This window comes from Haliotis rubra, unplaced genomic scaffold, assembly GCF_003918875.1.
Source record: "Haliotis rubra isolate DU_JTF1 unplaced genomic scaffold, ASM391887v1 Scf590, whole genome shotgun sequence".
Classification (NCBI taxonomy): Eukaryota; Metazoa; Mollusca; class Gastropoda; order Lepetellida; family Haliotidae; genus Haliotis; species Haliotis rubra.
The window spans coordinates 175738-188424 of NW_025767291.1; the positions used below are offsets into that span (position 1 = coordinate 175738).

Genomic DNA, 12687 nt, shown 5'->3' on the forward strand with positions numbered 1-12687 from the left:
CAAATGGAGTCATAAGGCAACATGTACAACTGCGCACGATTTCGACAAGTTTATTATGTTGGTTTTGATGCATTTAGTTCCTAAGAAATAAACAGTAATGCATACTGATAAATGAAATCAATAATTCATCACCTTGTCCCATTTAATTGATATTTGCTTCGGCAACTTTCCATTAACTATGGTAAAGATGTTTTGTTTCCATTAAGTATATAAATAAATGAACCCATCAAAAACCGCTCTTGATGAATCCTCTGTGCAGACTAAAAACTATGATAATGTCAGCAGAGACAATCAGAGACCATTTTTGTAATTTTCACAAAACCATTCATGGGCACATGTCAAAAATGTCACTAAACTTCGACAATGTATTTGAAACATCAACTGTTACCATACGCCTGTGCCTTTTTCAAAATGTGCACATTTGTTTCAATACGTCTTCAGCTACCCATGCTTGTGGTAAGAGACTAGTGGGGTCGGGTGGTCAGGCTCGTATCTCAATTGCGTAGATCATTGTTCATGCTGTTGATCACTGGATTGTCTGGTCCAGACTCGATTATTTACAGACCGCGCCATATAGCTGGAATATTGCTGAGAGCGGCGTTTCGCAACAAACGAAAACAAACACATTGACTTTAGAATTGATAAAGAAGAGGCTTAGAGAATGCTGCTTGAGATAAATTAACTCAGAAATGCTAAGACAGATTATTACAGGAAACTGAGATGCCAAGTACAGCAACGCTATGTGTATAATCGTGTTGTATTACAGCGAGTGATTGATGGTGTGATCAACGACCCACGATGTCGAAGTGTCATGACACGTAATCAGACAAGCCACGGCGTCTGTGTCAGTGACAAGCCCATCCATTACGATGTCTCTTACTACCATTGACGATGGCCGGGGATAGCTCGAACACGGAATACTGAAGAGATAATAGTACTTCCAACACGCAGAGATTGATAACTTTCATGATGATGTGCAGTCATTTTCTGTCGGAAACCGTTCCTTGTGCTGATGTAGGCACAGTCGTCGTGTGTCATCCGAAGTTCCGGAAGTGTTCAAGCAGTTACAGTTCGTTTGAGTCAGAAACGGACCGATGAATTGCAAATTTTATCATTGTACAAAATTGCCACATAAATATAAATGGTACACATGTTTATCATTTACTAATACCCAACAGCTTTCTTATATTTGAAAATTTTCCGGACTCCACCAAAAAAGTTCTCTAAGAAACTATCATTAAAATTTTGACACAGTTCACTATTTGTTACGAGGGAGGAGAGCAGAGAAAGGGACAGCCAGGTGTGCGAGAAAGGATGGAGACGGCACAGCACAGGCTAATGAATCAATAACTTGGTGGGCACTTGTGCACGTGCTTCTCGCACACCTGGCTGTCCGTTTCTCTGCACTCCTCCCTCGTAACACAAAAACAAAACAAACTTTGTCGTTCTCAAAATGTTGACTACACATCCGACTAAGCAACAACGTTTCAGTTTGACACCTGGCGCTGATAACGTCTTATAAAGGGCATCAGTGCATGCAGCATCGTCGTTCACAAGCAACAAATGATTTTCCAGATCTTCTGTGCCACCTTACTCTGATGCACACGCTAGAAGTGGCATCTCCTCAGACAAGAGACAGTTTGCATATTACCTCTGTATTCCCACCAGCTAATATTCAACACATTGACTTCTGTGCTTTAGATCTTCTCTGCTTTGCCCACACTGAAGTACGTTACATGTCGTGTCTCCTGAGACAAGAGACATTTTAACTAATACCTCTGCTCGCCCACATTGACTCCTGTGTTCCCAGATCTTCTATGTTTTGCCCACACTGAAGTACGTTACATGTCGTGTCTCCTGAGACAAGAGACATTTTAACTAATACCTCTGCTCGCCAACCAGCTAGTATTCAATACATTGACTCCTGTGTTCCCAGATCTTCAAGTGACATTTCCTTTGCCCACACTGAAATTACGTTATACATGTCGAGCACATGTCTCCTGAGACAAGAGAGACATTTTAACTAATTCCTCTGCTCGCCAACCAGCTAGTATTCAATACATTGACTCCTGTGTTCCCAGATCTTCTATGTTTTGCCCACACTGAAGTACGTTACATGTCGTGTCTCCTGAGACAAGAGACATTTTAACTAATACCTCTGCTCGCCAACCAGCTAGTATTCAACACATTGACTCCTGTGTTCCCAGATCTTCTATGTTTTGCCCACACTGAAGTACGTTACATGTCGTGTCTCCTGAGACAAGAGACATTTTAACTAATACCTCTGCTCGCCCACCAGCTAGTATTCAACACATTGACTCCTGTGTTACCAAATCTTCTGTGTTTTGCCCACACTGAAGTACGTTACATGTCGTGTCTCCTGAGACAAGAGACATTTTAACTAATACCTCTGCTCGCCCACCAGCTAGTATTCAACACATTGACTCCTGTGTTACCAAATCTTCTGTGTTTTGCCCACACTGAAGTACGTTACATGTCGTGTCTCCTGAGACAAGAGACATTTTAACTAATACCTCTGCTCGCCCACCAGCTAATGTTCAACACACTGACTCTTCTGTGAGGCCCTACTCTAAAACACTTGCTACACGTACTTTCTCCTTAGATAGGTGGCATGTCAAACAATCCCTCTGTTCACCAAGCAGTTAACGGGTACCCGGGAGGATGAGATCATATAAATATTACTCTCATAGCGTCAAAGGCAGGTTGGATTGCATTCACGCCAGGAAAACCGAGAATGAACATTGATTGACTGGGGTAATAAAAGCTTAGCGCTATGAGCATTCTCTTGATCAATTGAAACTTCTTCATTGTAAATGGACTGATTATCTTAAACAACGAAACTGGGGTCTTTTACTCGTCTTCAAACACGTTTATAAACTGTCGTTGTTTTATCTGTGAGTGGGTAATTTATATGTGGCTGTCTTTCTACACGAACTGACAACTTAACATTGTATTAATCTGACAGCCATCACCCTTTGGCACGCTGCCAAGTATCCGTGATAACATTACGATAGAGATATGCTTGTTGTGGTATGCGTGTAAATCAATCGATCCCCGCAATCCATCTGCTTATCGAGTTACTGGAGAGTTTTCGCTGCGAGCACATGAGGTGATTAAATCAGCGTCTCGCCTAGATGACTTGCTTTGCATTGTTGAAGAATGCGAGGTACAACGCGCTTAATGATTAGAGTGAGTGGTGAGTGAGTGAGTGTATTGGATGGTTGCTTGGTTTGGTGGTGAGTTGTTTGGCTTGTGGGTGAATGATACAATTGGTTGGTTGTTTCGTTTGGTGGTGAGTTGTTTGGCTTGTGAGTGAGTGAGTGATAGCATTGGTTGGTTGGATGAGTTAGTGGGTGGACGGTTGGGTCAGTGAGTGAGTGAGTTTTTACGCCGTTTCTAGCAATAATATTATTCCAGCAAAATCACCGCGGGGGACACCAGAAATGGGCTTCACACATTGTACCCATGTGGGCAATCGAACCCAGGTCTTCAGCATGAGTGAGTGGGTGATTGTGTGACTGAGATTAGAAAGATAAGTCACTGCGAAAATAACCTCGTACATTATTTTATATATTTTACGTATTGTTCACTATCCATAAACAACTATGTTATAATCGATTATGGATTCTTATGGATATTACAGCAACATTCATTGGCTAAAAATATCTGAGACATTTGAACACACGGTTAGAAAAATCAGGATTGTTTCTGTGACGCGTGAGTTTAAGAATAGATATATACATTAATGCCAGTATGTACTGTAGCGTCATGGGATCGTTTCAGTCTGTAACATCCATTTACATTGTTATCAATCAGAAATTGTAATTAATTTCCTGACGTTTATCAGCGGTGAAGACCTATAGGGTGACGTTTAATGCATTAACGTGTGTAATGGAACTCTATGTAATCATTTGACTATATATACCTAAAATAGGGATAGTTAAGTTTAACACAATTCACATACAACAGCAGTAAGATAGGCTTGTGGTGTAAGTGTTGGCTCGTCTTGCGAGCACCCATGGTCGACTTTCTCCATGAATACAATATGAAGGTATCGATTTTCGTGTTCAACACCTTGATATTGCGAGAATATTGCTCAAAGCGGTGTAAAATGATATTCATTCATCCGCCAATGATTTGACTATAAAGCAATGTTTTAGTTACCTGACCTTCATCAGCACGTTTGCTGGTGGGGTAGCCTAGAGGTTATAGATTTCGCTCGTCACGGCAAATACCGAAGGTTCGATTCTCCACATGGGTAAAAAGTGTGAAGCTCAGTTCACGTCAAACTTACCCGTGAAGATCCGGTTTAGAATTGATCTTCAGTAACCCGTGTTTGTAGAAAGAGGCGACTAACGGGATCGGGTGGTCATGGTCGCTGACTTAGTTCACACAAGTCATCGTATCCCAGTTGCGTAGATCGATGCTCATTCTAATGAAAACTGTCTCTTCTGATTCACAGACCACCGCCATATAGCTGGAATATTGCTGAGATCGGCGTAAATCTAAACTCACTCACTCACTCAAACTTACCCCCGCTCTCCCTCCACCCAGGCAGTCAAGGACACCGTCGCCATTCAGGTCTACGTTGCAGTTGACTCCATACATCTCGTGCTGAGCGTAATGCCGCCATAGCTCCTTCCCCGTCCTTCCGTCAAGGGCGAGTAATCCGCCGAAACATGGTTTCGTACCGTTAAAATAAATATCACACACGATGTCCGGTATCCCATAGCCGTCAGCTCCTGTTTAAAGAACGGAAACATAGAGTAAATGACGTCGTCTTCAACCTATGTACTCGTCCAAATATGGTGGAAATATGAAAGGTTTCATTTATCAGATATGAACAGGGAGTTAATTTTCAACGTGATTTATCTAATGGTGGCCAAAGAGACCACTGACCGACGTTGACCTTGACCTTCACATTCATCGGCGTTTCTCATGCTCTGACCCAGCCAGTCGCCTCTCAGGTACCAAACATTTGATGCATGTTCCTGTGACTTTTTTCGAATAAAAAAGAATATTGGGCTGCAAATGCTTGAAAAATAACTACGCCTCAGAAAATTTAAATAATAGCAAGAATTAACAGACACACAAAAACAGTGTAACGGTACGTTGTTGTTTTTAATTTTTATAGAAAATACTTAGGCCTTTAGTTTGGTTAAAAATAATATGATTTTATACATGTACCCTGAAAATTAAGCCAAGGACATATATGGGAAGTACTTCTGTTTGCTCGGCAGTGTAATGTCAGGCACGCCCCAACACATTATTTTATGACACCTGCACTGACCACGTGAGTTTCTGATTGTTTCTTGACCTGACGGTGATAATATTTCACTAAGCCACAAAGGGTCGGTGGGGTGGTAACCCCCCATTACCCCTACATGCCACTACCCCTACAGCTTATAACAACATAGTTTACGGTCTGTTGCACTGTTAATCCACTGCCTGTTACCTATTCCACACAATGGACTAATCCACTTAAGAGACATAACAACACACAACTAATCCCAAATTTCCTTGACACAAAACACTAAAGAACAGTTTAATCCCTCCCTTGATCTCATCTGTATACTCTATGCACTAATCTCTCTTTGGGTCAGTTCATTATGCCAGACAGGTAAATGCCGTGTGTTGTTTTAACTAATTGTAGGGGTACTGGGCTGTAGGGGTAGTGGCATGTAGGGGTAGTGGCATGTAAGGGGTTATGGGATACAACCGGTGGGGTAGCCTAGTGGTTAAAGCGTTCGCTCGTCACGCCGAAGACCTGGGTTTGATTCCCCACATGGGTACAATGTGTGAAGCCCAGTCCTGGTGTCCCCGCCGTGATACTGCTGGAATATTGCTAAAAGCGGCGTAAAACTTAAGTCATTCTCACTAAGCCACAAAATGTAAAATACAGCTGATAAAGATGCAATAATCAATTATAAACACACACTATATACTCCGAGAGCAGAAAGGCCAATGAAGCAAAGAGGAAAATGATGTTACTATGGTAACGCGAGAAGACGCGCGTGTGGGAACAATGTCCGCCGCCACATCGAGATAGAGCTGACAATGTCCTTTTCCGTTGTATCGATTGACACTGTCAATTAGTGGACGACAGCTCAACGTCGTGAGTGACGAGCTACGTGAACAAATGGCCATGTGTTGACATTATCTTAGGCTAAATGACAGTGCATCGTCTTCAAACTGAGAGTCAACCACCGCTTCAAACAATGACGTTAAACACAGATGGAAGGTAAGTAATGTTTCGAATATCTTGTCAGTTTTCTTTGTTTGGTTGTTTGCTTTTTGTTTATTGCCACACTCAGCAATATTCCGGATATATTGCGTCGATCTGTAAATTATCGAGTCTGGGCTAGAAATCCAGTGATCAACATCATGAGCATCGATCTACGCAATCGGGTTACGATGACATGTGTCAACCAAGTGAGAAAGCCTGACAAATCCATCCCGTTATTCGCCTCTTACGACAAGCATTGCTTACCGAAGACCAATTCAAACCGGGATCTTCACGCGTGGAGACAAGCATTGCTTACTGAAGATCAATTCTAATCCGGATCTTGAAGCGTGGAGAGAAGCATGGGCTGCTGAAGATCAATTCTAACCCGGATCGTCACGGATAGAGACAAGCATGGGTTGCTGAAGATCAATTTTAACCCGGATCTTCACGGGAAACAAGCATGGGTTGCTGAAGATCAATTCTAACCCGGATCCTCACGGGGAAGACAAGCATGGGTTGCTGAAGATCAATTTTAACCCGGATCTTCACGGGAAACAAGCATGGGTTGCTGAAGATCAATTTTAACCCGGATCTTCACGGGAAACAAGCATGGGTTGCTGAAGATCAATTTTAACCCGGATCGTCACGGGGAGGCAAGCATGGGTTGCTGAAGATCAATTTTAACCCGGATCCTCACGGGGAAGACAAGCATGGGTTGCTGAAGATCAATTTTAACCCGGATCGTCACGGGGAGGCAAGCATGGGTTGCTGAAGATCAATTTTAACCCGGATCTTCACGGGGAAGACAAGCATGGGTTGCTGAAGATCAATTTTAACCCGGTTCCTCACGGGGAAGACAAGCATGGGTTGCTGAAGATCAATTTTAACCCGGATCTTCACGGGAAACAAGCATGGGTTGCTGAAGATCAATTTTAACCCGGATCTTCACGGGAAACAAGCATGGGTTGCTGAAGATCAATTTTAACCCGGATCTTCACGGGAAACAAGCATGGGTTGCTGAAGATCAATTTTAACCCGGATCGTCACGGGGAGGCAAGCATGGGTTGCTGAAGATCAATTCTAACCCGGATCGTCACGGATAGAGACAAGCATGGGTTGCTGAAGATCAATTCTAACCCGGATCTTCACGGATACAAAACACACCACTGAGATAATCTGCACTCTCCAACATCAGAAACAACCCCGGAGGGACATCCACGAACATACACCCATCAACGAGACAATGAGCAACCGAAGTTAAAACAAATGTGTTTGATTTCAATTTCAAATCCAATTCCAATAATAATGTAATCAATATGATTATACCTTCAAGTATTGTCTAACGTGATAGCTTTACGAGGCAGTGTTCAGTCATATAGCATCCAGCGTCAGCTACATCAACGCCGTATCTAGCCCAGCTTCATCTGACATTTGTGATTCTGACATTTCCCTTGAGCAATAGACAATTAGTGCTTCCTCAATCGTTCGTGGCGCTGAAGTACATGACTCGTATTTCGTTTCCGCAGGTGATGATATAAAAACGGATTACAAAATTACAAATGTCAAGCTGCATTAGCGGATCACTTAGATTTGCTTTAAAGGTTTCAAATTTTTTATAGTTTTTAGAAGATCCATTTCTTATTCTAACCTCTTTGACGAAAACGCCAAAAATAGTTTTTGCTCTTCTGCAAGTTTTTGTGAAATAATGGAACGTAAAAGATAATTTCAGAAATCACAATCTGTAAGACATATGTTATTAATCTCTTTTGAGAATTGACGTGTCAAAACACAGACGTAGAATAATGAAATATGTTTTAATATCAATATTGCAATACACTCCGTTTAAAACGAACATTCTTTTTAAAGAACTGTGGTCACGGTTTCTTGCTTCCTGATTACTCGAAACGCATAACTAACTTCGGTTATAACGAACTTAAATTAGTAGTCCCTATACTCGTTCGTTATAACCCTTGTGTACAATTGCCATAAATGTGCTTCAAGTAAAAATAGGGGCGATGGGGTAGCCTAGTGGTTAAAGCGTCCTCTCGTCACGCCGAAGACCCGGGTTTGATTCTCCACATTGGTGCAATGTGTGAAGGACATTTTTGGTGTTCCCCGCCGTGATATTACTGGAATATTGCTAAAAGCGGCATAAAAGCCAACTCACTCACTCAAAATGCTTTATTTCTCTCACGAAACGTAATATGTGAAGGTTACGTCGATAGACCATTAACTTTACCAATTTCCCCCAGTACATGTATATCCCAGTGTAACACCGAAACAAACAGCACGATACCAATAAGGAATTTCAAGGCGAAAAGCATTTGTTTCACTCAACTGACCCCAAATACCTTGAGCTGTTAAAACAGCCCTAAATCTGAAACACGTCTAAATTATGGAGCAAGGAACGTGTAGAGGTTTGTGTTTAGGGTCTAGGTTTTACAGACTATAAATATTTATAACATACAGGACACTCATCACCTTTAGATCACAGAGAAGATCCGGGTTAGACTACGTCTTCAGCAACCCATGCTTGTCTTGAGATGCGACTCACGGTACGAGATAATCAGGCTCGCTGACTTGGTCGACACATGTCATCGTAACCCAGTAGCATAGATCGATGCTCATGCTGTTGATCACTGGATTGTCTGGTCCAGACTCGATTATGTACAACCGCCGCCATACAGCTGGAATATTGCTGAGTGCGGGGCACCACCATTCTCTTTATCACCACCCCTAAACACAATGCGTAGGATGCACGTGCACAAAGCAGTGGCACAATACACGTGCATGGGGTGTCATTATTGATTTTGACGGATTTCAAGAAGGTCGATACATCACAGTAGACCTTTAAGTTGGACAATCATCTTTCATCACACAGTTGTTAGTGTTTGTTTCTGGCCGATTTTGTTTTGTTTGAAAATGAAAATAGTGCACATGCAAATTTCACGTCATGCACAATAATCTTTCAAGATTACTGTACAAACAACTATGGTCATAAGGAAGTGCAGGTGGTGATGCACTCTCAAAACATTCATTATTATCATTTCAAAGATGCCTAGCGGTTAGAACAATCGAAAAAAAATATATTATCAGACAAAAAAGGTATAGTTTTTTGATGACGTAACAATTCTAGTGTGCCCCCTCGTAATCGAACCATTTTACATTACGTCACAATGTAAGCGACGTCACGATGCATGTCAGTTGTCATCGCCTCGTACGGCCTCCTACAGTAAACTACACCGTTGCATCCCGTTTTTTGGCTTGCAGTTGCTTCACGCAGCTAACATCACTGGTGGAAACATTACGTTTATGTTTTACGACGGTTAAAATGTGTCAATTCGACTCACAAGTTTTCAGAGACACGGTAATGTTCGCAATGTTTACATTCCCACAATGCAATCGTGGAATGTCGCTTGACTACTCAGCTTCATCTGGATGTACTGATCTAAAGTTACGGTGGTAGTAGAAATGCGACGTTCATATTGCCCCATATGGTTTACGTTAATGACAGATGTAATTAAAATAATTCAGAGAAGATATTTAATCCGAACGTAAACCGTCATCAAACTGTTATCATTTGTTTTTTTCTGGTAACGTTCGTCTTAACGTAGGGGGGCAGACACATCAATAGAACAGCTCGCGAGTAAGCCCTGTGCGAGGATTCTTAATTTAGGTCACCGGCACCGTCGTTTGTTTTCTGCCTTAAATTAATCGTAATTATCCTTAGAAAGTATTAAATTTGACATCTTAGAAAAGAAATAGAGTTCGCTCTACCATAATGTATAGTGTAATAAAGCACACTTTTGCCCTGAACTATTATAACGTTAAAGCACTCGGACGCAAGGGTTTTATTACACTATACATGGTGGTAGAGCGAACTGTATTTCTTAAATCAACATTGACTGACTCATTATATCTGCCAATTATTGCAGTGGTAAATTCAAAATGAAGTTCCCCTACTTTTTGTTAAGAGTATATGTTTTACCTGTGGCAAATCCCATGATGACATCCAGTACTCCATCCTGGTTCACCTCCACCATCCTGAAGGCAGTTTCAGTCAACATCTTGGGCATCCCAACCACCCAAACATCCTCCACCTCTATGTTATCACAGCCAATCACAGCCATCCTCTCAGCACCCTTTCCACCAATCAGCTTCTGTGTTACAAAATCGAAGCGGTGTTGATACCGGTTCACCAGGAACAATATGAGAACCATGAGTCCTCCAAGGGAGGCAACTAGCAACAGGAAATAGAGAATTGGCCGGATGAGGAGTCTACATTTGCAGTCTGGTCGCCGACTTTTCACCCTTGCTCTTTGTCTGGGGTGCATGAGGGGTTTCGTGGCAGAGGACCCGTCAAGGATGGGGTCCTCGACGAACACATCATCGTCGTCGGAGTACTCGCCGTCGTACACTTTGTCGCTGCCGTAGTCCTCCTGGTACCCGTTGTGTTCACGTGGGGGTTTCCGACTGAATATCACCTTGGTGTCCATGTTTCCGGTATCCAAACTGAGGGAATTTTGACGCAAGGGTGATAACTAGAGCAGATCAGCGAGGCACGCCATTTTGTGGTGATGTATGTTGATGTATTGTGATGTATTGTTGACTATTACGATGTATTTTGATGCATTGTAATGTAGTGTCAATTATTATCTTGTACTGTGATGTATTGCATTGTATCGTCAACTATTACAATGCAATGTAACTCATTGCAATCTCCTATCAATTATTAGGATACATTAGGATGTACTGTGATGTATTGCAATGTGTTGTCAGATATCACGATGTACTTTGATGCATTGTAATATGGTGTCAATTATTAGTATGTACTGTGATTTAGTGCAATTGTATTGTCAACTATTACGATGTATTGTGATGTATTACAATGTATTATCAACTATAACCATGTATTGTGATGTATTACAATGTATTATTAACTATTGCAATGTACTGTGATGTATTATCAACTATTACAATGTATTGTGATGTATTGTAATGTATTACAATGTATTGCAACTATTACAATATATATCGTGATGTATTACAATGTATTATCAACTGTTACAATGTACCGTGATGTATTGTGACGGCTCAGGTCAGCACAGTCCGTAGAGCTCGTAGAGAATTCATTGATTGAAGTGCAATGCCACGGCCAGTACGCTGTTGGTCCTATCTTCTCGTATATATGTCCATATCATCTTCTGTGTGTTTAGTCAGTACAACACATGATGTTAGAGCAGCCCGGGCGATGATTGATGAAGATGTTTCTTGAATGGCGTATCAAAGACCCTCACCTGCTGGAAAATACAACAATTGTTCACATCCAGGTGTAAAGGAAAATACAACAATTGTTCATATCCAGGTGTAAAGGAAAATACAACAATTGTTCACATCCAGGTGTAAAGGAAAATACAACAATTGTTCACATCCAGGTGTAAAGGAAAATACAACAATTGTTCACATCCAGGTGTAAAGGAAAATACAACAATTGTTCACATCCAGGTGTAAAGGAAAATACAACAATTGTTCATATCCAGGTGTAAAGGAAAATACAACAATTGTTCACATCCAGGTGTAAAGGAAAATACAACAATTGTTCATATCCAGGTGTAAAGGAAAATACAACAATTGTTCATATCCAGGTGTAAAGGAAAATACAACAATTGTTCATATCCAGGTGTAAAGGAAAATACAACAATTGTTCACATCCAGGTGTAAAGGAAAATACAACAATTGTTCACATCCAGGTGTAAAGGAAAATACAACAATTGTTCACATCCAGGTGTAAAGGAAAATACAACAATTGTTCATATCCAGGTGTAAAGGAAAATACAACAATTGTTCATATCCAGGTGTAAAGGAAAACCAGTATGAGAATCTCAACCACAGATATACATGGATACGAACAGCTGGTAGAAATCCCAGACAACATGAACAGTCTGTAGTACAGGCGATACAGCAATGTAGGCTAATTGCTGACGGTATTTCATATATACTTTTAAATGTGGGACAATTGGTGATACGTTTGTATGTCAAAGTACATGATGTACTCCATTTTGAGAATACCGTGATATAGGCGTGAGTGAGTAAGGTTTTACGCCGCCTTTAGCAATGTTCCAGCAATATAACGTCGAGGGACACTAGAAATGGGCTTCACACATTGTGCCCATGTATGGAATCGAACCCGGGTCTTCGGTGTGACGAGCGAATGCTTTAACCACTACACTACACTTGACACTACACTACACTCCGCTACACTACACTACACTACGCTAAACTACACTACACTACTCTACGCTACGCTAAACTACACTACACTACACTACACTACACTACACTACACTACACTACACTACGCTACGCTAAACTACACTGCACTACACTACACTACACTACACTAAAGTACGCTACACTACACTATGCTACGCTAAACTACA

General features: G+C 41.4%; 1 protein-coding gene across 1 annotated transcript in view; it reads right to left on the reverse strand.

The window, feature by feature from the left end:
• The window catches only part of LOC124255055, a 33370-nt gene extending 22043 nt beyond the window's left edge, over positions 1–11327 (reverse strand). The window contains 2 exon segments of the mRNA XM_046688893.1: positions 4555–4763; positions 10236–11327. Of these exon segments, the coding sequence (XP_046544849.1) occupies positions 4555–4763; positions 10236–10743 (717 nt within the window). The 5' untranslated portion in view covers positions 10744–11327.
• Positions 11328–12687: the final 1360 nt, after the last annotated feature.